Source organism: Dromiciops gliroides, chromosome 6 (genome assembly GCF_019393635.1).
Source record: "Dromiciops gliroides isolate mDroGli1 chromosome 6, mDroGli1.pri, whole genome shotgun sequence".
Classification (NCBI taxonomy): domain Eukaryota; kingdom Metazoa; phylum Chordata; class Mammalia; order Microbiotheria; family Microbiotheriidae; genus Dromiciops; species Dromiciops gliroides.
The window spans coordinates 160,789,191-160,815,359 of NC_057866.1; the positions used below are offsets into that span (position 1 = coordinate 160,789,191).

The 26,169-nt window shown below is 39.9% G+C and overlaps 1 protein-coding gene across 1 annotated transcript in view; it reads right to left on the minus strand.

Moving 5' to 3' along the window:
* The window catches only part of TTC29 (tetratricopeptide repeat domain 29), a 249,965-nt gene that overhangs the window by 106,448 nt on the left and 117,348 nt on the right, over nucleotides 1-26,169 (minus strand). Inside the window, exons 9-10 of the mRNA XM_043971929.1 lie at nucleotides 11,619-11,710; nucleotides 1,168-1,291 (exon numbers count right to left, since the gene is read on the minus strand). Of these exons, the coding sequence (XP_043827864.1) occupies nucleotides 1,168-1,291; nucleotides 11,619-11,710 (216 nt within the window). The remainder of the gene's footprint in view (nucleotides 1-1,167; nucleotides 1,292-11,618; nucleotides 11,711-26,169) is intronic.

The window sequence follows — 26,169 nt, forward strand, 5'->3', positions numbered from 1 at the left end:
GGTTTGAGCTTAAACCTTTCTAACTCCAATTTTAGCATTCTATCCATTGCACCTCCTAGCTGCCTTGTTTTAAACCCAAATATAAATTTAATCTTATAAGATTTGGCCCAACATTCTAGTCAGTTGATCTGTTCAGATCCTATCATAAAGCTTGCCAGCCATCCCTCTTGCTTTTGTGTCATATGTGCATTTTATAAATGAATCATTTATGTCTTTACCCAAGTTATCAATAAGCATGTTAATCTGTACAAGGCTAAATGTAGACTTTTGGGGCACTCCTTTAGAGGTCTCCTTCCAATATGGCATCAGTCCACTAGTGATTAGTCATTGGGATTGGCCATTTAACCAATTCTGAATGTACTAATGGTCTAACCTATATCTAACCCTATTTTCCTCAAGAAGAGAATCAGAGATTTTGCTAAATGTCTTGTTAAAACCAGTGAACTCGGGGCGGCTAGGTGGCGCAGTGGATAGAGCACCAGCCCTGGAGTCAGGAGTACCTGAGTTCAAATCTGGCCTCAGACACTTAACTAGGTGTGTGACCCTGGGCAAGTCACTTAACCCTGATTGCCTCACCAAAAAAAAAAAAAACAAAAAACCAGTGAACTATCAGACCCACTGGCTTAACCCTATATGTATATGAAGCTATGCAACAACAACAAAAAATGAGCTTCGTCTGGATTGACCAGTTCTGGATTGAGACATGCTAGTTCTTTAGCATTACTGTTACTGTTCATCCCTATTTGGTAGAGTTTTGTCAGGAATCAAAGACAAGCTCAGTGGACCCTATTGTATAGACTACTTTCCTCCTTTTATTGGAAACATTCTTGTGGCTTTTCCCCTATTCTCTACCATCTTCCAAAGATGATAGTCAGTTTGTTGACAATCATAGTCACTAGTTCTTTCTCTGCTCCCCCCCCCCACTTCTCTCAATGATTTCTCTCCATCTTAGGCATCAATTACTCATTAGACATTTTTGTTCTTACCTTTCCAAACAAAGGACAGAGTTAATAGCACCAAACCCCATGCTGACTCACATTTGGTAGACTTTAAAAATTTTATAGGCAGAGGGAAGAGAATCCTAGTGTAATATGGTGAGGGTCAAAAGGATTGGAAGGGGTAACATTACCTTGGTGTGACTACACATTTCTTCCTAAAAATACTCACTTTCGCATTGTAAATGTCCCCAAGCATCGTACAGGCTTCTACCATTCGTCGTTTTTGGTAAGTATTTTTTGCAATTTCCACAACTTTTTCCAAGTAAGCAAGGGCTTCGATCATGTTACCTTGGCTGGAATTGAAGAAGAAGAGAAAAAATCCTGAAATGTGGGCTAAGTAGTGGGAACTGATCCCCTATCCTCCCCCTATCTCCTGGTGAGTCTGGATCTGGAATTTGCTCAACACCTTCCTGTTTCTCCTAGGGGTGGAAGTTAACAACCCAAGGTGATTTTAAAAATTATACCACACAGGGAAATTTTCCAGGACTTGAGATAAAGTTAGAAAAAAAATGGGGTATTCTTTTTTTCACACTTCTAGATTAGTGGAGGTGAGACTCCCAGAAGAAGATCCACTGCCTATGTGCCTGAGAGAGAAATCAGAACCTTCAGCCTGCCTTGTTTGGTTGAGCTTCTAGCAAGATTGACAGACATCACCATGAAAACCTGTGGGTAGACTAAGTATTGCTAACATGATGAAACTCTGGGGAAATGTTGTATATGAGAAAGAAACCCTGTCCCTAAGCAGAACAACAGAAAGTGTCTGCTCAACTTGCAGTACTTATTCCTGGAATAAGTACATATTTACAATTTGGGCACTGTGTCCACTAAGTATGTCTTCATCAATCTCAAGAAACAACAACAATAAAAACAAGTATTCAGTGCCTTCTAGGTGCCTAGCCCTATGCTAGGCCCTGGCGGTACAAATACAAGGCATGAAATCATCCCTATTTACAAGGAGCTTTCTTCTCCTAGCATTGTTGGACAACCTTTGCCCATTTGTCTGCATCACCTCTAATTTATTCAATACCACCTCTAATTTATCAGTTGTCTTTGCTTACCAAGATGTAAGATTATAAATTGTTCATACGTATTCTACATGGTGGAAGAACATGCCTATGGCCCAATTCTCCCCTTATATGCACAAGTAATACAGGGTAGGCCAAAAGTCATGAAGGGGGTCTGATGTTTTAATAACTTTGTGAAAATTCTTTTCAAATGACTTAAGTCATTTATGAGATTTTACCCCATTGTGGCTTTTGGCCCCACTTGTACAAATGTCTTGGCTAAGTCAGAAGAGTGAACCTTGAATCTTCTGACTGAAGATAAGAAGCTTTGTAGTCTCATCCAAAGGAATCTTCTCCTTTTCAAAGTAGTCACCTTGTTAGGACTATATACTTATTCCAGTATGGCTAAGATTACTCAAAACATTCCTGGAGTTGTTTTTGGGAACTGCCTTCAGAGACATTAAGTGAACCACACGAGAAAATTAGCATTTGAAATATTCACCAGAATTTGTTTTAGATGATTTAGCTCTCATCCGCCCAACAACAACCAAACAAGAGATCAAAAATATTGCCATTATTGAAGATAGACAAAAGCACGTGCAGCAGATGCTGGCGCCCATTCCGGAGCTTCATTTTGGCATGTTTTCCACGAAACTGTAGAATCATATCTAAGCATGAGCTGAAGGTGCTAATGGTCCCCTTGCTTCCAATCTCATATAGGAGGTGGCTGGCTATGCACTTTCTGTTATGGTTTGAAAGTGTATTGTGTCAAATAAAATCACCCACACAATTTTCTTTGGATGATTCCATTGGAAAACAAAGGTCAAAAACGATATGACTTCCTTCTCAAATTAACTTCATGCTCTGTGTGTCGGAAGTAGGGTAGAATGGGATTCTGAACCTATTTTAGCTTGTGTTCTTGAGTGAAATGAGGGGGAAGGGAGGGGGGAACACACCTCTAGCATTTGGGGAATTAGCCTTCACTAGCCTTGTCCTCCCTTCCAAGGTTTGCTCATTCTGTGCTCTCCAGAGAACAGTCTTGAGCTGGAATTTCTCAAGTGTAGACCTAACCCAAGATTTTATGGGTGAGAGATGACATCAGGGAGACATACATATTGTAATAACCTTCACCTGTATATTGTGGAATAATAGACAAGTGTTATCATGTTAGAGGTAAAAGGGAAACAACGGAACACTTCAATAAGAGGCCATTATCTTTAGAGCTGGAAATGCTTTGGCAAGCGTGCATCAGACTTTTCTGGCCCAGTATGCATTTCTCAGCACCATTTCTAGACTGTGACCTTCAAGAGAAAATTGAATCTATGAAAAAAAGATGAAAATTGGTGGCTTATTTTACACATCTCTCCAAAACCTTGGAGTAAATTCATCTCCATAGTCAAATGGGCTCAGTGAAGCTTATTTAAGTTCATATTCCTAAAAGCAGATATATTTTTGATGGCAGCACACCCCAGAGTTGGCTATTCCAGCTGAGGTTGAGGTATGTGACAGCAGAAAAAGAGTAAGTTCAGTGAACTAGAAATACAAAGTGAAAATGCAACTCTCTCTAGATGGGTCTGGTTTCCTCCTCTCCTTTCCCCATTAGAACTACAGCTTTCTGAAACATCCAGGAATTACCAAGAGCTCACCATAGATACAGAACACTAGAGGAAAAATCTTTCTCTAGCTATACAATATACCCTGTCCGAGTAATATGCAGTTCTATATTCAGCCAAGTTGTTAATATATCATCTGGAACATAAATTGTAAACCCTCTCTTTAGGTCAAAAGGTTTCTAAATTTTAAATTTAGCAATAGATTTAGAAACCAATCTTCCTTTCATATGGGGGGGGGGAGAAAAATCAAACATTTCCACGCCGAAAAGCTGCAGATGATTTGTATAAGTTAAAGGACAAGGTTAAAGTGTTAGACAAATATTAATTCCAGTTTTCTATATGCAGTGCACAGGTGCAACTCGGAGAGCATATTATATGGTATAATCATTAGATTCATTCAACCAGACCTTAGAGAGTTAAAAACATATATTCCAAGGAACAGGACGCCTCGGTCCAAAGAATGAGAATGAAGCAGTGCAGAATATTTGTGTATCAAGGTGATTCCAGTTTCCAACTGGGAAAACAGGACTGTTAACACCCACATCCCCTGACAACTGTCCAATTATGTATATCACACTTGGCCTACTGTTTGCAGTAGAAGTAATCAATAAAGGATGTGGTTGAGTGAACATAGATTTTGGTTGAACCAATGCATGAAAACTTAATCATTTACTCAGAGAGAAGAAATCAAATAGAGCAGAGATGAAACAGCCACTAAGGGGTTTGTTGAATGTGCCACCAAGTTTGTGGGCTACAGATGAAAGTAATAAGGCAAATGGAATCAGTGACAGGAGAAAATGTAAAAGGCTTTTCTTAATTCCATGAATTAATAGAAATGTTTTGATGTATTTTGGGGGGTCATTTTTAGGAAATTTCGCATCAAAGGCCCGATGTTCCATTTTAAAGGAAATATGAAAATTACTAGGGCATGTCATCTCTCTCAAGCAAAAAGAAATTAATCTCGGCTCCAACAGAAAGGTAATTTTCACAGATGAAACTTTATACTGATTGATCTAAAGATCTCTACAGTGGAAGAGTTTTACTTGAGGAATAATTTAAGGCTTGTTGGCAGGGAAATTGACAACAAATCTGGGTGTTGTGGCCACAAAAAATCTCAACCACTTCTGTATTTCTGCGATTTTCCTAAGATTTCTAAAGAGCCTCTTTAAGGACATAAACCCAAAACTAGGTGGAGGATTGAGGTACTTAGAACAATTCAGGAAAAATAACTACAGTACCAGTTCTATCAGGGAAAAGGAAATGCATCTTTTGGGAGGTGGGGAAGGGACAGAATCACTCAGATTAGTTTTCGTGTGCAACATATTTACTTGATTTTGCTTACCTTTTGCTTCAATTTCACAAGCATTGTGCAGTGGATAGAGCACTGGGCTTGGGATCAGGAAGACTTATCTTTATGAGTTATGGCTTCAGACACTTACTAGCTCTGTGACCCTGGGCAAATCATTTAATCCTATTTGCCTCAGTTTCTCATTTATAAAATAAGCTGGAGAAAGAAATGCAAACCACTCTAGCATGTCTACCAAGAAAACCCCGAAATTAGGTCACAAAGAATTGGAAATGACTGAAATGACTGAACAACAACAAAAAATGTGCCAGATGCTGAGGCTACAAAGACAAGAAGAAAACAAACACTCCTCTCAAAGAGCTTAGCTTCTACTACATTTCACTTTGTGAAAGAAAAGTTAGTGGTGAAAGGATAATAGTGCATGAAGTGGTAGTTAAGAGTAATTTTGAAATATTTCTCTTACAAATCCATTCACTCATCTGTGTTCCCACCAAACATCATGATACATGGGCCACCATGTATCATGGACCATGATATGTGGACATGAAACACATGTAGAAACTTATTTTGATGTGACCAACCAAAATAGAGAACCTTGCTCATCATTCATATCTTCCTCAATAATTTCCCTAATCCCTGGGCCATTCATGAAATGGGGGAGGGGCAGCTAGATGGCGTAGTGGATAGAGCACCGGCCCTGGAGTCAGGAGGACCCGAGTTCAAATCCGACCTCAGACACTTGACACTTACTAGCTGTGTGACCCTGGGCAAGTCACTTAACCCCAATTGCCTCACTTAAAAAAAAAAAAAAGAATAACCATGAAATGGGGGAAAGTCTAAGTTACTGATTTCCCAAGCCTTAGGATTGTATGGGTTGGAAATGTTTCTCGTTGAGGGCTTATACCCATTTCAAAAACTTCTAGTCCCCAAAGGTTTTTTTTTTTACCCATATATATCCTTTTTTACTGGCACATATCGGTAGCTATATTTATATCTATCTGCATCTATGTGTATCTGTATCTGTATCTATATCTATATATTCATATCTAGTTAGGCATGCAGCTTTGTTAGACCCAGAGCAATTCCATTCCACTCCATTCTATTCTATTCTATTCTATTGAAACATTCATTAAGCACCTAGCAGCCTACATTTCCCCATCTTATCCACAAGGATAGCATAAGAAGCAATGACCATACTATCTTTCTGATCACTCTAAGTCTCCTTCATTGGATCATCATTCATGTCTTGTCCCCTTAGCCTATGTGTAATTGTTGCCTGAGTCTATTTGTACTCTACAACCTGGATCTTGGTGATCAACCTGTGAGACAGCTGGTTGGCATTAGGATGGCAGCCTGTGGTCCACAAAGCCAGTTTTTTTGAGCAACCTTAAGGAGGAGACCCATACTATACTTGCAATAGCTTTGTACTCAATGATAGAGAGAGGCTCCCATGTCTACCTTCCAATTTACTGGGCTCTCTGTGTAATTCTCAAGAACAAAGAGTCTGTACGTGTGAGCTGAGGTGCAATTGCTCCTGCTTGAGTGTCATGGGAAAATAGGTTCTTGGCCAACTGGTTGATATATAAAGCAAAATGTTGGCCTTTACTTGGTCACGGTGAATGTGGAGACCAGGAAATACTGAGCGCTGCTTAATCCCCCTCCCAAACTAGCAAATATGGTAGGCGTCCTTCCTTTCTCTATGACTAACATGAGCCCCAATATCTCTGCACAGCAGCCAACTTCTTTTAAAGCACAGCTCAGAGGTAAACCACATACAAGTCTTGTTCCGATCCTCTATTGTTAGTTCTCTATCTGTCTCTGTCTCTGTCTCCGTCTCTACCTTCTCTGTTTCTCACTCTCTCGCTAGCCCTCTCTCTATTTCTGTGTGGATGTCTGTTTCTCCCTCCCTCTCCTGTCTCTTTCTGACATCATGTATACTTTGTAGTGATTTCTCTGTGTATGTTGTGTAGGAGGTAAGCTCCTTGAGTGCTGGTACTGTTTTAGTGTGCCTTTGTATCTCCAGAGCCTAGCATGGTGTTTTGTTTTTTTTTAATTTAAAGAGACAGTAAGGTTGTTCAGCAGAAAAAGCACTCAACTTGGAGTCAACAAGAACTTAGTTCAAATTTAGCCACAGACCCTGACTAGCTATATGACCCTGAGCAAGTTACTCAACCTCAGCTTCAGTTTCCTAATTTTTCAAATATGGAATTTGGAATAAAATTTTATTTAATAAAAATAGAGCTTTTAAATTTATCTCCCAGGGTTGTTGTGAGGATAAACATACAATATTTGTCAAACACTTTGCAAACCTTAAAATACTATATAAATGATAATTATTATTACTATTATTTCATGTAGTGAGTACTTAATAAAACTTGATTGAATTGAATTGGAATTAATACTCAGTATTGTCTTTCGCAACCCAAATTCCCCAAGTAATTGTTCTTTCAAAGAGCTATGACCACAGAACTGGACCAAGAATGCAAATCCAGGCGGAGAAAACAAAATAATTCTAGTAGTTGACAAGAGATTGAGTGGAGAATTACTTGATGATAGAAAGGGCTGAGGTCAACAGAGGCTCTGCCAATCATCATCAGTATTCCAATGCACACGATTAAATTCATGTGAACCCTGACATAGGCAGAACCAAACATGAATCAGAGGCAGGGAAGGGTCTGTGCATTCTTATATATATATGCACCTCAGGAAAGGCAAATATTGAAGGATTTCTCATCACTTGTCACTGACCAGAGGACATTTCACTCAAGAGAAAACTTTTTCTCTTTTGGCCTAGAATCAAATCATTTTCCTTTGGGAATGAACTTCTGAAATGACAATTGCATTTGACAGAAATATATTAATTTTACCAAAAAATGATAAAACACTTTTCAGAAATACATTGGTTGTGAAAAGCAATGCATAGCTGTAGAGACTCAGGCCACATCTATGTTCTGAGGCAGTGGCCTGAGTTCATCTTTAATGAATTTAGTGTAGTATAGATACAACAGTGGATAAGCTATAAAAGTCAGCTATTACTTTGGGATATTTCTTGTTCTTGCTAAGTAGTTTCAGTTGTGTCTGACTCTTTGTGACCCCGTTTGGGGTTTTCTTGGCAAAGATACTGGAGTGATTTGCATTCCCTTCTCCAAATCATTTTACAGATGAGAAAACTGAGGCAAAGAGGGTTAAGTGACTTGCCCAGGGTCACACAGCTAATACATGTATAAGACTGGATTTGAACTCAGGTCCTCCTGAATCCAGGCCCAGTTCTCTATCCACTGTGCCAGAGAACTATTCAAAGAATCATGGAGTTGGTTAGCCCCAAATGGGCTTCAGTTTTCCTTATTAAGAATTTCTCCTTTGTATATATTTAAATAGTCACTTTGTTCCAGACACTCTTTGTTTGTGAGTGAAGCTAAGGGATCCTTGGCTTAGCCCTGAGCATGGCCTGTCATTGCTCTTTATCTGGAGAGACTAAAATGCTCCCGGGTTACTCTTCCTCCCTGTTGCTGCCCCAGAATCCCTTGAGAATATCTCCAGCATCTCCTTTGTCAATATAACATCTATCAGCTTAGACTACACAGCTACTGTGAACTCACTGGTCCTCAGGAGGCCAGTGCGCTTGCCATGGGCACTTGGCATATTTTTAATAATGATTAGCTTTCTTGGTACACACATAATGACACAGTAAATGATAATGGCTGTGCTTTTAAATTCACAGGACTCAATGTTTTAAAAGGTTCATAAAATAACAAAAAAATTACCTTACAAAACCCAAGATTTTTAAAGTGGAAAGGGCAGTGGATCAAGAGTTAGGAAAATGTGGGTTCAACATCCTGCCTCAGATGCTTTTTTTCTGAGTGACCCTGGGCATGTCACTTAATCGCTCTAGGTCTCAGTTTCTTTATCTGTAAAACTGAAGGGGTTGAACTTAATGGCCTTAAGGTTCCTTCTAGCTTTTTAATCTACGATCCTATGAAATATGGATGAAAAGAAATTTGAAGTTAAGGCTAACACAATGTCTTTTTATTATTTAACATTTGATGAAACATTCACTTATACCCAGAGAGAAACAGACTGTAGTATATCACCAGTGATGACTTGGGAAAGAAGTAGCATGAAAATACTAATAACCAGGCTGATAATAAGAACAAAATAATTTCAATATGATTCATACAATGCGTTAAGGTTTGAAAGCACTTATACATATGTATTTATATATTATATATGTGTGCATATATTATAGATGTGTATTATATACATGTATAACATATTATTCATGTAGACACATACACATATGTGTATATATATATATATATATATATATATATATATATATATTTAGTTTAATTGTTTTTAAGTTATGTCAAAGTCTTCATGACACCATTTGGGGTTTTCTTGGCAAAGATACTAGAGTGGTTTGGCATTTCCTTCATTATCTCATTTTACAGATGAGACAACTGAAGCAAACAAGGTTAAGTGACTTGTCCAGAGTCACACAGCTACCAAGTGTCTGAGGCCACATTTGAACTCAGGAAGATGAGTCTTCTTGACTCCAGGCCTGACACTATATCCAGTACACCATCTACCTACATATATGTTTATATCTATCTATTTATGTATCTATCTATGTATCTACTCATTTGATCCTCACAATAAATCTGTGAGGGAGGTGCTACTGTTACCCCCATTTGACAGATGAAGAAACTGAGGCTCAGAGAGGCCGAATTGCCTAGGGTGTCATATCAAGAAAGTCTGAGGCTGGAGTCCAACCTAGAGCTTCCTGATTCCAAGTCCAGCACACCTTCCACCGTGCCACCATCATCCGAGAGATGTATGACTGGAAGAGAGGGTGGGCAGGTTATATAGTGAGTGAGCTACAACAGGTACTCATGTTATATGAGCAAATCTAGAGGAAGGTCCCTAGCACATCAAGGTGACAGATAGGGAAAGAACATTGAACTTGTGAGGAAAGGCCTGGATGTGAATCATGTTGTTAATGTTTAGTAGTTAAGCTAGTACTAAGGGGCAGTTAGGTGGTGTGCACTGGGCCTGGAGTCAGGAAGACCTGAGTTTGAATCTGTCTCAAACACTTACTATGTGACCATGGGCAAGGTACTTAACTTCTGCTTGCCTCAGCTTTCTGTACTGAAAAAAAGAGAAAATAACAGCACCTACCTCTTAGGGCTGCTGTGAGGATTAAAAGAGGTAATATTTGTAAAGTTTTTAGCACAGTCCTTGAACATAGTAAATCCTTAATAAATGCTTATTTCCATTCTGAGCCTCATTTTTCTCATTTAAAATGGACAAAAGTATTTCTTGTAGTAGCTCTTTTACCTTGTGATTATGAAGGATTTTATGAAAAGATGCTGTAGAGACAGTATTGACCTTCCCTGGTAAAGCAAGTTTTTCAATGGGAGTTACCTATATCAGTGAAACTATAGGACTGCTATGGCCTATCCTGCCTCCCTCCTCCTCCATCATCATCATCACCATCATTGAGGAGTTCTGGGAAGAGATGCACATGAGTCAAACAGGTTGTGAAGGCAGGGATGGCCTATGATCTACACCCTTAGAGGGAGAGCCCCTACTGGGGCGATCACATTTGCAATGGGTATTGAAGCACTCATCCTATTGTATGTATGATTTAGAGCCAGAAGGGACCTGTGAAACCATTTGTTCCAATTCCTCAGTTTACAGATGAGAAATCAGAGGCCCAGAGAGCTGCAGTCACTTGCTCATAATCACCTAGTTAAGTAAGTAGTCAGGCTAGGAATCAAAACCAGGTACTATGACTTCAAACCAAGTGCTCATCTCATTATACTATGCTGTCCACTTGGGATAAGGAAGTACATCATATTGAAAACTATGATCTTTCTCTCCAAGGACCCTCTAGTTTTATTTTGTATAGCCTTAAGCCATGATACCATTGAAAGTAACTTTAACTGGATACAAAGAAATCACAACTGAGATGAGTCAAAGACAAATCTTAAAAAAAAAAATTTCCATAGGATGGCCACACCCATTTTCTTTTCCTGTCTTCCCTCTTCCTTCCTTTCTCCTTCCTCCCTTCCTTAAAAAAAGCATTTATTAAGTATTTATCATGTGCCAGGCACTGTGCTTAGTGTTGTCATCTCTCTTTTAATATTATAACTATAACAACTTGGAGACAGCTTAATGTGAAATGATAAGATTATTGCTATTGCATCCAAACGTCTATTTCCATCTGTTTGACACACCAATATTTTCATGGAAGAAGCAGGACTGAACCCTAACTAGTCACTTTTCCCCCAAGAAGAGCTCTCCACCAAGGTTACGTATGGTGAGGTACATTCACTGGAGCTAAGTGTCTGCTTCCAAGCTTTCTGATTTTTTTTTTTAACCTACAAAATGTGTCCTGGTTTCCCCCTTGTCTTTCAAGGTTATCACAAAGTTTAAGGAAACTAAGAAAGTTAAAAACAACAGCAAAAGCAACAATGTAGGAAACAATTTCCTGACAAAGATGGATTTGGAAACCATACTTTAAAAAGAAAAGCATTTTTGGTTAAGATAAACAACAATGCAAGGGATCACTTAAAAAGGGCACTGCTTAAAATTTAAGCAGTAAGTAATAGGAAGCAACAGACCTCAAACAATTGAAGTCTTTCATAGCTGAATGAATTCACAGGGACAGCAGGACAAAGATATGCTGACTTACCTTACTAGGACCTTGGCTATGGCTTCATAGGCCCTACTTAGGCCAATAGCATCGTCTAGGGCTATAGAGATATCTGAGAAGACGTTGAGAGCCTGTCATGCAGAAAAACAAAAAAACAAAAAACATACAATAAGATCATTATAGTGCAAAGTATTCCAACTAATTTGATATTATTTTCTGCCCCAACCCACACGAGAGTGGCCTGGGGTTCCCGCAGCCTAAGCTGATACCAATCACAGCACTCCGTTTGTTTCCCCTCCCTCACTGTCAGCTGCCCTAAGGAGATTCTGAATGGCCTTAGATAGATGCTTGCTTGCTTCCTTCCTTCCTTCCTCTCTCCCTCCCTCCCTGTTTCCTTCCTCCTTCCCTTCCTCTCTCCCTCCCTTCCCTGTTTCTTTCCTTCCTTCCTTCCTTCCTTCCTTCCTTCCTTCCTTCCTTCCTTCCTTCCTTCCTTCCTTCCTTCCTTCCTTCCTTCCTTCCTTCCTTCCTTCCTTCCTTCCTTCCTTCCTCCCTCACTCCCCCCCTCTCCTGTCCACTGCAAATTTTCCTGTCACATGGCTTCTTCCTCTTCTTCCCCTCCTGGTTAGACACTGACCCCTCAATCGTCGGCTCTGCCAGAATTCTCAAGACCCTTCGGTCCATTCCCTACTGCCCAATGTTGGTGGGCCCCTCCAGGGTTTCTGCCCTGAAGGACTGATATCCTGACTCATCATAAAGACTTTTCACCCCGTGGCGGGGACAGCACCCTTAGAATTTCAGGACCTCTATTGCCCCTGAAGCAAAACTCTACTATAATTATCTCTTCCCCAATTAGAATGAATTCCTTCAGAGCCGGGATTGTCTTCTTATTTCATGTGGATCCTTTGCCCTTAGCGATGCTTGCCATATAGTTAGTACTTAATCCGTGCTTTCTCATTCATTCATATCAATAACTTATTTTTCTGTGTTTGTAGCACAAAACACTTTGATTCATCAAAACAGAAATATTGGTTTGTTTCTCTGCATAGAACTTGTATAGCAACAGCCGTTTTTTCAACAATGCCCGTGACTTCCCCCAATCAGCATTGTTTTTGCTTTTGGTCTCATAGCCCCAAATCTCCCAATCCATATAATTTTCAATGTGAAGGAATAATTGAATGGTTCTCAAATATGATTTTCAAATAATGCATCACTACTCAATGTGACATAAGGCATTGCATACTACTTTAATATAGAAGCTTAAAACAGCATTTTCTTTCTGCAAATAGTGATTTAAAAAGCATGAGGTTAGGCTACATTCTATTTCAATCAGTCATTTTATTGCTTGTATCTTTCATTATTTGCACACACACACACACACACACACACACACACACACACACACACACAATCTGTTAACCAGGACTTAATATATACTAAAAATCTTTCTTACAAATGCACTCCATTAATGATGACCTCTTCGATAATCAAAGGATTAGAGCTGCCACAGTCAAACATATGATCTTAATTTAATTTAACACTCACATCATCTGTATTGTATAATTTCCCCTTTCATCTTTTTTTTTCTTTCCAATGGGCAGGAGGAAAAATACATAAAATGAAATCCCATTCTTTCTTCTTCCCTCATTGTTACTTGACCCCAACCTATTACACACATGAGGACACAAGAAATCTCTAAAGACCCTCTATGGAAATCCTTTTTGCACATTTCTAAGAAAGGATTAGTGAAAGTCATTTGGCTAGGTTTGGGATAGAGAGGAGGTGTGAGAGAGGATATGAATGTGCCCTAAATCCAACTGTATGAGGCAGCTTCTGGAGACCTAAATGGTGGGGGGCAGGGGCAGGGGATGCTTCTCTTTCATTCAGCTTCTAAAATCAATTAATTGAGAAATAATTTCTGTGAAGCCAGAATATGAGAAGGTATTGTGTTTCTCAGAAATTCTGATTGTCTAGGTTTTATGTCGTTCACTCCAAAACATCTCACCTAAAGCTGAATGTTCTCTGAGACACTTAGTGTGGTGTGAGACACTTAACTAGTGCAAGGCGTTCATTATCTATCAGATTTATTATTAGGGACAATGGCAAACTGGAGAGTAACCAGAGGAGTTTGGCCATAATAGCCAGGAGACTAAAGATCATTCACTGCCAGATCAGTTGAAGCAAATGAGGACATTTGGCCTGGAAAAGACTTGGTGGTGGTGGGAGGGGGAGGAGAGAGAAAAATCAGCCGCTTTCAAATATCTGAAGGGCTGTCATAAAGAAGAGGGATTAGACAGACCTCTTTTGGTTGTCCCTGGAAGCAAAACAAGCAACAATGGGTTAAGCCATAATTAAAGCACTAAAATAATTAAAGATAAACTATAGACATATCTCAGCTCAAAAATATGAAAAAAACCTTCCTAAGAATTAGATCTGTCCAAAAGCAAAAGTGAAATTAGTTTTGCCTCAGCAGGTAGTGAGGTCCCGTCACTAGAGGTTCTTAAACTACAGACAGATGATGACTCTTCAGAAATTCTGCTTTAGGTAGGGGCTGCTAGGTAGCACCATAGATAGAGAGCTGGGCCTGGAGTTAGGAAGACCTGAGTTCAAATGTGGCCCCAGACACTTACTAGCTGTGTGTCCCTGGGCAAGTCACTTAAACCTGTTTGCTTCAGTTTCCCAATCTGTAAAGTGATCTGGAGAAGAAAATCACAACTCACTCTAGTTATCTCTGCCAAGAAAATGCCAAATGGGGTCACAGAGAGTCAGACATGACTGAAAAATAACTGAACAACAATGAAGATGACTTGTAAGGTGCCTAAGAACACTAAAATTCTATTGTCAAAGGGCTATCCAATGAATCAAGTTGTTTGGATCTTGAGGTTCCCACCAATTTTGTACAATTGAACATTCTGATTCTTTTATTAAAGCACACGCTGACACTTAATGAACCAAGCAATGATTAATATGGCCTTGAGGATATTATTGTACCCTTTCCTAAGTATCTGATACCAGAGCTTGAAGGAACATTCTCCTTTCTGAGCTGAAAGCCTGAAATTCCTGAGTGCTGAAGGTATTAGATCAAGCTTAGACCAAGCATGAAGAGAGATGCGTAGGAAAGGACATCCTTCTCTCACCCTCTTGGTTGTTTTGTTCCCAAGTTTTCTGGCTGAAGCTAGCCATGTTATTGCTGTTGCTTTCAGCCGTGTCTGACTCTTTGTGGCCTCTTTTGGGGTTTTCTTGGCAAAGATATTGGAGTCATTTGCCATTTCCTTCTCCAGCTCATTTTACAGATGAGGAAACTAAGGCACACAGGGTTAAGTGACTTGCACAGGGTCACACAACTAGTGTCTGAGGCTGATTTTAACCCCAGGTCTTCCAGACTTCAGGTCCAGCACTGTACTACCTAGCTGCCTGAAGATAGACACACAGATTCCCCATAACCCTGCTCTTATTTTTATTCTTTTAAAAAAATTTTTCCTGGCCCAAAAAACTTTGAATACCAGACTAAGGAGTTTGAACTGTATTAATAAGCAGCAGGAAGCCACCATTCAGTCTTAGTTTGCAAGGTCCATGCAGAAAGGATTTTTTTTGGTCCTTGTCCAAAAGAAGGTGCCTCCTAGGAAAATATCAACAACCTTTGATGGAATCGTGCAGCTGCATCAGTTACCAGGAAGGAGACCCCACCACTCGATGCAATTGCAGAATCTCAGAAATTTAGAACTTGAAAAGATCTGGGCGTCTGCCCGTTCCAACAACCCCATTTCACAGATGGGGAAACTGAGGTGCAGAGAGGTGAAAAAACTTGCACTAAGTTACCCAGCAAAGTAGTGACAGAAATGGGAAGGGAGCGATTGAGAAATAATGGCAGGAAGGAAACACGAAGCTACACTTCTCCCCTTTCCCCCACAGGACGTCAACGCTGGAAAAGTATGCTTCTTCCCTACATCAGGGTAGCAGGAGGTGTTTGGGGACTGCAAAGTATAAAGGATTGTAGGGAGAGAGTGTGTCCCCTTCCCACAATGTGTAGCTTTGGGGAATAAAGCAAGCACCTCCACTTTACCCAGCTCTGGGATGCCACCCACCCTGGAGTCTTGTCACCATCCCACTTCTCAGCCCACTGCTGCTCAGGGTGACTGCCTGCATTCCATGTGATATGAGGGCCCACGACACATACAGCGCACATTGGTCTTGGGGTGTCCTGGAGTCTGTCTCTTCCTCCTCTCCACTCCTCCACTTGAACATGGTACAATGGAAAAACCAATGGGTTTTGAACTAGAGCACTTGAGTTCGAGTCTTGGCTCTGACAGGATTGCTACCAAGGTCAAACAGCTAGTTAGTAGCAAGGTGAGAGCACAGCTCTCCACCCTGTCCAGTTAATGCACATCCCTAAATACTTATAAAGTGGAGAGACTGAGGCAATGGGGAGAAGAGAGTTCATTAAATGAGAACCAGGGGAGATGGCCAGTTTAAACCTCATGTGGAATCTGTAGCTCTGGGCAAGTCACTTAGCCTTACCTCATATGTAAAATGCAGACCTTGGACTAGATGACCACCAATGGCCCTTTTAGCTTTAAATCTAGGATCTCTAAGCTGAATTGGTTTCAGGTGCAAGAACTCCCAATTGCTTAAGGCTCTGGGTCCAATGGGAAATTTTTCCTTGCATCAAGCCCAAATTTGCCTCTTGCCACTTCCATCCATTGCCCTGGCCCTCTGGGGCCATGCAGAATAAGTCTCAAGCTCAGAATACAGGGGTATCAATGAGAGTTAAAGTGATTAGGAAGAGTATGCTAAAGCATAGAAGCTTAGAATAACTAAGAAACTTAGTACAACAAAGCAAGGAAGAAAGGAGAGAAGGAAGGAAGGAAGGAAGAAAAAAGAAAGGAAGGAAGGAAGGGAAAAAAGAAAGGAAGAAAAAGAAAGAAAAAAGAGAAAGAAGAAAGGAAGAAAGAAAGAAGAAAGAGAACAAAAGAAAAAATAAAGGAAGGAAGGGAGAAAGGAAGGAATAAAGAAAGAAAAGAAAGGAAGGAAGAAAGAGAAAGAAAGAACAAAAAAAAGGAAAAAGAGAAAGAAAAAGCGAAAGAAAGGAAAGAAGGAAGAAAGAAGGAAGGAAGGAAGGAAGGAAGGAAGGAAGGAAGGAAGGAAGGAAGGAAGAAAGGAAGGAAGGAAGGAAGGAAGAAAGAAAGAAAGAAAGAAAGAAAGAAAGAAAGAAAGAAAGAAAGAAAGAAAGAAAGAAAGAAAGAAAGAAAGAAAGAAAGAAAGAAAGGAAGGAAGGAAGGAAGGAAGAAAGAAAGAAAGGAAGAAAGAAAGGAAGGAAGAAAGAAAGAAAGAAAGAAAGAAAGAAAGAAAGAAAGAAAGAAAGAAAGAAAGAAAGAAAGAAAGAAAGAAAGAAAGGAAGAAAGAAAGAAAGAAAGAAAGAGAAAAAAGGCCCAGGCTCAGCAGGCTACTTTAAATGAAGAGTCAGGCACATTAAGAGGGCCCCACTGTACTTGGTGACCTGCCCCCATGGCAAGCAATATGTTGATAACAAAGCCAGGGTCTGAAAGGTTAGCACCTGGGAGCACAAACCAAATATTAAAAGGGAGGAGAAAAAATTGGCAAGTTCAAAATATTTAATGAAAGGAAAAATCTGGTCCCATCTCTGAGGTCTCTGAGTGCTGAGTATGATCAAAGTTTCATAAAAAGGGGAGAGGGTGAGTGAAGATTAAAATAAAGAGAAAACATAAGAGGTAGTGGGTTATTGTATAGGATTATTACTACATATGATAAATTTCTCTATGGATTTTCTTAGTGCGAGCATCTACTGGTATGATGCTGGTGACAGGAGAAGGAAGTCTTAAAAAGAGGTAGGTAAAAAAAGGTTAAGACAACGTGGTTGTCATCAGAGGTTTGGGGGGAGTTGGAATGTATCTTCACAGTACTTGAAGACCCTTTAAAGAAGCATCTAGATGAAATAATAAAATACCTGTATTTTTTTTTTTAAAGAAGCATCTAGATGGTGCAGTATAAGAGTGCTAGGTCTGGAGTCAGGAAGACATGAGTTCAAATCCAGCTTCAGACTCTTCCAAGCTCTGTGACCCTGAGTAAGTCACTTAACTTCTGTCTTATTTAACCTTGTAGCACTCTCAGTACTCAGCTTCTATGCTTAAGACCACACAGGTAGTAAGGGGGTTAAGTCAGGACTCAAGCCCCAGTCTTCTGACTCCTAATCTTTCTACTACAGCTCAGTGTGTCACATTACTTCAGTGCTGCAGGGCAGGAGGGAGAAGGGATTTCCATGATGGTGTGGACCAGGGGCACCATGGAATTTTAAAAAAATGTATGACTGATTACACATGTATAACCTATATCAGATGGCTTACCATCTCAGGGATGGGGAGGGGAGAAAGGGAAGGATAAAATTTGGAACTCAAAACTTAAAAAAAACCCCACAATGAATGTTAAAAATTGTTTTTATATATAATCGGGGGAAAATACAATATTGTTAAAAAAACCAAATAATAATTTATAAGCTAGTAGTCCCATCTTACGCCCCTTTCTCTTCAATTTGTTGTTGTCTAGTCATTCATAAGTGTCCAACTCTATGTGACTCCATGGACTTTTGTCTGTGGGGTTTTCTTCACAAAGATATTGGAGTAGTTTACCATTTCCTTCTCCAATGCATCCCCATTTTATAGATGAAGAACTCAGCTGAAAAGCAGTTAAGTGACTTGCCCAGGGTCACATGGTTAGTAAGTGTCTGAGGTCAAATTAGACCTCATGAAGATGAGTCTTCCTGACTCCAAATCCGGTGCCCCATACTTCACTGTGACTCCAATTCTTTCTCCATTGACAATGTAAGGATAATGGTATCCCTATTTTTGTACTTCACAGAGTTGAGAGGGTAAAGTAAAAATTAAAGAACATCTGTAATGTGGCACAGTAGGAAAAAAATCCAGCTGCATTTGGAGGCCAAAAGCTTACACAGGGTCTAGCACACAGAAAACACCTAATAACTGTGCACTGACTGACTAAGACTCAAGTTCAAATCACTGTTCTGCCCCTCATTTATCTTGATGACCTTGAGTAAAATATTTATTTGTTCCTTCATTTTTTTTTTTTTGCGGGGCAATGGGGGTTAAGTGACTTGCCCAGGGTCACACAGCTAGTAAGTGTCCAGTGTCTGAGGCCGGATTTGAACTCAGGTCCTCCTGAATCCAGGGACGGTACTTTATCCACTATGCCACCCAGCTGCCCCTAACTTTGACTAAAATCTTAAGGAACTTGGGTCTTAGTTGCTGAATGTGTAAAATGAAAGTGATTGGACTAGGTTTGAAGGCCCCTTCTGGTTCTGAATCTATGATCTCATGTGAGCTCCAACTTCTCCATTTTATAGATGAGGAAACTGAAGCACACTGAAATGAAGGAAAGGCTTGGGCAGCTAGGTGGCACAGTGGATTGAATGGCAGGCTTAGAGTCAGGAAGATTCATCTTCATGAGTTCAAATCTGGCCTCAGATTGTGTGACCTTTTGCAAATCATTTAACCCTGTTTGCCTCAGTTTCCTCATCTATAAAATAAATTGGAGAAGGAAATGGCAAAGTACTCCAGTATCTTTGCCAAGAAAATCCCAAATGGGGACGAGGATGAAATGACCAAACAACGACAACAAAGTGAAAGGACTTGCCCATTGGCATATGAGTAGCAAAGCTGGGTTTGGAACCCACATCCTTTGACTCCAAATATGGTGCTTTTGCTGCTATGTCATAGTTTTATAGAATAACTTATAGTTTCATGCATTATTTTAATAAAAATAAGTTAAACAAAACAATCCATAAACCGTGTCATGAACGTTCAAAGATAGGGTTATTAATAAAATTGTTATTTGAGGGAGGTGGGTGGGGAAGGTGTTTTTCTTTCTTTCCTTCTTTCTTTCTTTCTTTCTTTCTTTCTTTCTTTCTTTCTTTCTTTCTTTCTTTCTTTCTTTCTTTCTTTCTTTCTTTCTGTGAGGCAATTGGGGTTAAGTGACTTGCCCAGGGTCACACAGCTAGTAAGTGTCAAGTGTCTGAAGCTGGATTTGAACTCAGGTCCTCCTGAATCCAGGGCCAGTGCTCTATCTACTGTGCCACCTAGCTGTCCCGGGTGTATTTCTCATTGGTCTTTTAATTCTGCCTAGGCCTTTGCAGGGACTTTCTCATTTCAAAGTTCTTTTCCCTTGTAGGCATCCAAGTGTTATTTGACTGTGTTCACATCACATGCACACACACACACACACACACACACATACACACACACACACACACACAAACATACTCAGGCAACACATCCCATGTTGGACCAGGCTGCCTTTTTGTTTCCCACCATCTCAGAGAGGTAGGGTTTCACTTGCATTCACAAAGACAAATGCTGCCTTTTCCAAAAATGTGCCTGTAGCTGGCCCTGCACCCAGAAAAAAGGATTGAAACTGTCTTCCTTCCTCACTCCTGCACCAGATGGGTACCCTAAACCACTCCTGGTACTATTAGGACTACAGATTGACTACAGTCTGGGCTAGATGTTGGATGCGTGCATTGAATCCACCTGGGAACCTAACCATAAGTTGTTTCCAGGGGGAAAAATGTGTTCCAAGTTCCAAACAACAGCCTTACAAATGAATTTTTGGACCATAAACCATTTGTAAGTTGCCAATATTTGGATACCATAATCACAGCTACATAGGTTCCCTTATGCCTCATATGAATGTTGTGGTGGTCGGTTTTTTTTCCTCCTGAATCTTTTTCTTCTTTATCCACCAGCCCCAGATCCTCTGTCCAAAATTTAGCCCCATCTTTTAAATCAATAGGAACTCCCGAACACCAGTCAATATTAAGGAGAGACGAAAGCATTCTATTCGACAGAGTATGATTTACTTTGGTCATTAAGGCTCTCTCAGAGTAAAAGTGAATGAGATTTGTAACAGAGCAGTTACAATGGAGAAGTTTGATTCTCAGCTTCACCTACATACCCATCAGTCATAAAGGAGCTTGAAGAAATCCCCCCTGGTCCCAAACCCTACTTACAAACCAAACTGGGCAGCCAGAGTGGTGACAATTTAAAAAAAAATAAGATCCGTTCCCACTTAGCCCACCAATAGGAAGGCACTGAATCTCACATCTTGAGACATCCTTTAGATTGAATTTTCAGGCAAATCCCCAATTGTGCCACCATACATCAAAAAGTTTTGCACAGTCCTGGGTAAAGTGTGGTACTCTGAGAGGGGAAAAAAGGGAGGGGATGATTTATGCTTTATGTGATAAGGGGGAAAAATCACTTCGGCCACCCTGCACTCAAAATCACTGTCAAATGTTATTGGAAATACATTTCTTCTGATTTCTGGCAATCTAGGCCTATTTAGCCATTTCACAGTTGGTGAGCAGAAAGCATGGTTCTGCCTCATTTGCAGTTTTGGAACATGATTCAGACAATCGGCTGCAACATTAGTCAAAGGAATCAGTAGCTAATGATTTCTGACAAGCTCTGCAGTAACAGGCAGAGGACCCGGCTGGGCAGCAGCATCCGCAGATATGTTCCTGGAGTCAGCAAGGGGTTTTGGTAGACAGATAATACAAAAAGGGCCAAGACGGTCTCTCTCATGTCACTGAGGGCATCTTATGGACTTTCAGAAAAAAAGCATAGGGGCCTGACATGTAATAAAGTCATCCTTATCTACAAGTATAGTTATATTGAATAAACAGAGAGGATGGGCGAGTGTGCAGCCTACTATAAAATACATCTAACCTAAGTGTTTGAATAACTGACATTTTGCTGAATCTTTCTTAACCTAGAAGTGGTCTTAGTGTAGCAAAAACCTGTGCTGATTAACCAGAGTATGTATTCTTCCTTTCCAAAGTTCATTACACCTCATTCGTGTAATCTGTCACATATAGGATGCTTAACTTGCCCCTGCTTTTTTTTTTTTAAATAAGCACAATGGGGAGACACAGCATATTATAGTAGGAGAAAGAGTGAATGTGAGGAGTACAGGATTCTAGTTCTGCCTCTGTGAATAACTCTCAATGTGACCAATGATAAGGCTTTGTTAACTCTGAGCCTGACTTTATGAAATGAAGGCACTGCATGGGATGATGTCAAAGGCCCCTCCCTGCTCTACACCCTAGTAGAAACATAATTAGAAATTTTGGTGCCCACACAAAGCTTTGCAAAATATGCCGAGGAGATGCCCTCCAATCAGCTCCTTAAGACAATCGGTTTGGAGCTTATGTGGGCAGAGACCCTGCAGAACCACGAGATCATGACTGAGAAGGTCATGGAGGTGTGGGAAGAACTTTTCTGGAGTGTGACTGCCAGAATGAGAAAGGGTCTGACCACTTAGGAGCTTCCTAATTTGGCTGATTGTTCTTACGAGCTAGGTCCTCAGCTCAGTTGTTTCTATGCTACTTTAGAAGTAGCAGTACAGTAACTGTCTTCTAAATGGTGGTGTCATCGGACAAGGCCTTGGAAACCTCCCACCCCCATAAATACCCTTGGGTTGTCTGACTCTTGCCCCTTGTAAATATAAAATTTGATCTTCCTATGGATTACAAAAATAACGTATGATTATAGAATGTTATCACTCCAATAGAATGTGAATTCCCTGATGACAGGGGCTGTTTTTTTAAAAAATGACTTTATACACACAGGGCCTAAGACATAATAGGAGATATAAGCCTATTTCAATAGGCATGCTGTCCACCTCTATTTTAAGTTATTGAAATTTATAATGGCACTATGATTTTTGGGACACTCTTTCTGTATGTCTCTGTGTGTATGTATATATATATGTATATACATGTATATGTATATTTTACATGCATACATATGATATATATTATTTATACACATATAATGCATATGTTATATTTATTGTTGTTAAGTTGTTTCAGTCATATCCAACTCTTTGTGAGACTCCAGTTGGGGTTTTCTTGGCAGAGATAATGGAGTGGTTTGCCATTTCCTTCTCCAACTCATTTTATAGATGAAGAAACTGAGGCAAACAGGGTGAAGTGACTTGCCCAAGGGCACATAGCTAGTAAGTGTCTGAAGCCAGATGTGAACTCAGAAACATGAGTCCTCCTGACTCTAGGCTTCCCATTCCATCCACTGTGCCACCTAGCACACAGATATTCTCACATATAGGTATGTGAATGATACATATACAGTCATATACATATACACGCATGCATATACATACCGTGTGTTAGAAAAGTCAGTGAAGTTGTAAGTTTCTGTACCTTAAAAACTATCAAGTCCAAGTCCAAGCCAAGGTTAAGTGACTGCCCAGGGTCATGACGTTAATAAACAACTGAACCAGAATTTGAACCCAGCTCTTCCTGACTCTAAGTCCAAAGCCACATATTATACCACACAAGTTGCATGGAAGCCTGTTAAGGATAAGGGTGATTTTTTTTATGTCAACAGAACGTAGAAAGGTTCGTCACCTATATTAGGTACTTAGCCAGAGGTATGCTGGTAAATGTTTAACAACCAGCTCTCTGAGGGGCAGAGGAGGTGGGGAATGTATGCACACCTTTAGTCTGCATTATTAACATTTTCTCCAACAATTTATCAAGTCTAGATAATTAATGAAACAATAAACCAAGCCATAGTTCATACCAGATGGATCACCCAAGTGAGTATGAACTGACTTCGATTACAGCCCTGTAACTTAACTAACATTTATGCAGGGTTTTAAAGTTTGTAAAATATTTTAGGCATATAATATCATTGTGTTCTCACAGCAACCCTGGGAGGTAGGTGTTCTGATTCTCCTTATTTTACAGATGAGAAAACTGAGGCAGAGAAAAGTGATTTGCCAGAATCACATGACTAGTGTTTAAGTCAGAATTTGAACTCAGGTCTTCCTGATTCCAATTCCAACACCCCAACAATTATATCATCTAGCTGCATAATCATTTAATATGTGTTTTTTCAATTGAATTGACCATGCACACGGCTAAAACTTGAAGTTTCTGACCTTTCCATTTAATGCCCTATTCAGGCTACTCCTCTGCTCTATCTCTAGGCTCCAAAGCATTTACAATCATCAGGGGAAGGATCAGGAAAGTATTCTATATTCATGAGTAATTCCTAACAGTTTTTAATAAATACCAATACTATGAAAATTTCTCTATTTCTGCATGAATCAATGATGACTGGAAGATTTGTCTTTTCCCTTGCCACAAAGCTGCCATCTATTTATAATCCCTCTTACTTGATTTCTTCCTCATTTAGAGCAAGATTCAATAAAAAATCATTTTGGTTTCCTTTTTCCAGAAATCCACAAAAGCCCTGAAAAAATCATTTGGAGCACATTCTCTTTGCGCAATCTGATATCTCTCCCACCACAAGCCATTACTCCGGGCCAACTCAGTAAACCCCAATTTAGATCCAGAATGTCATGTTTTCATATCAGGCCATGTGAACACATTGCCAGGAAATAAAACCCAATAGCCCCATCTTCATCTGTTTGCGCTGGGAAGGTGCTTCATCCCTTACCCTTTCTGAGTGATATGAGAGGAAAGAAAACAATTTATGAATCGTTGCGGTCCTGACAGATGTGACAATAGCCGGGAACAGGAGGCCTGCCAAGAGCTTTTATCAAGTATGTTATAACAACGAGTAATAAGTGTAAATAATAAATGGCTGGAATCTTCAGGGAAACAGTGGCAATACTAAACAATTTTTGGTACTTGCTGATGGGGGCTTTGCTTGCTTTGGAATCCCTTGGCTTCCCAGTAGAGTTTTGGCCTGACAATAAACAACAGTTTAATACTTGATCTAATCCCAGCCAGGAGGTGAGTTCAGCAGTGAGCTTTTGCAGATGTTCACATCCAATAATCTATCCATAATTGATGAAACAGGGAGGTCAGATGTAATGGCTGCTACCATCCCGGCAACAAATAAATGGTTATTGACAAAACAAGCCAGTGTGGGGCTTGAGAGCAGAGCAGTGACAAGCGGGGAAGCAGCAGAAGATGGGAGCAGGGATGAGCCTTCAGCCCTTCATCTGGAGAATTCCTCCACGAGATGTTTTGGCAGAAGGGCCCCACTGACACACAAGCAGATGGAAGGGACCTGGGAGGGGGAAAACTGAGGTTGCTAAAGCACATTAAAGGCAAAAGGCAGACAGAGACTGAGAAGGAGATGAAGAGAATGTGCCGGACAAAGCTGGAGACTGGGGTAAGTACAAATACACAAACTGTTCAGAGATACCTTGGCAGGGTGATACTGTGATCCAGATGTCGGGACTGCTTTTATCACATTGCTGTGTCTATACAAATAGACCTGGCTGTCAAGTAACCTTAGTCTTGGAAGACTTCAGAATTGGAGTGTATGCAGAGACATGCTCCAGTGCCCAGAACTTTGTAGGGCTGATTAGCTAGCAATAGTCTGCTGGCCCCTTAGTAAGGGCTTTATTCCTATATATAAAAATCCCTAAAACCACTTTAACAATTTTTTTTTCAGTTTGCCATTGATAAGCTTCACATCAAATGTTTGTATAGACAGAAAATTTCTAAAAAAAAAAAGGGCTCAACTTAAAATCCATATAACTTTAAAGTCAGACAATTTACTAAAAAATATGCCGGTGGGAGAAAAACTTTCTTTTCATTAAAAAATCCCAAACATCGCATTCTTTCTCAGTCTTAGCTTTTGCAAAGAGTACAATCAATGTCTTAATGGAGGATACGTTTACTGGCTGAATAAAATCACAGACGTTTAAGCGTAAATAGGCAGCTGAAATCCTATGCGTCCATTTCAGTGCTAAAAGAGGATATTTCCACACAGTTTACTATGCAATATTATAATATGAAAAATGGCAGAGGGAAATGGTAGTTATTATTGCTGTATGTAGTCATAAAGAGGCTTGGGACAGAGATGTTTTAAATATTAATATGACTCAAATCACTTACATCGATTTAACATTCTTTAGTGGTTTATTTAGAGGTGTGATTTATTCTATGCACTGCAATGGATGCTTTTGATCAGCTCTGAAATAACAGATAAGCTAAACATAAAACAGCAAAACTCACTGCTGTTTGCCTTTTTAGAATCAGCGTCAGGCTTTTCTGTGCTCAGAGAAAGCTCACAGAGTACTGGCACCAAACTTGGTAAAACCAAGGTCCTTAGTAATAGTTTAATACTTTACTAAAACCAGCCAATTCATCATAAAACTTCCTCCCTTCCCCTATTTCATCAGATATTCACACTTTGACTGGCACAGTGCCTGGCACATAGGAGGCACTTAACAAATGCTTGTTGATTGATGAATTGATAAGCTGTTTGGTTTTGATAGTTCAAGAAGGTGACCTGATGGGCAAATTCAATTGTGCTCCCATCACTTATTCACAAAATCACAAGATCATGAATTTAGACCTGGAAAGGACCTAAGAGATCATTTAGTCCAATTGTTTAATTTTACACATGAGAAAGGGCATCTCAGAGAGTGGGAAAGTACTTATCCAAGGTCACACAGCTAGGGGGTGTGGGGAGATCTGGGCTTTTAATTGAAGATCTTTGATTCCCAGGACTTTGGACTTTGAATCTAACCTTCTTTTGTTTGTTTGTTTGTTTGTTTT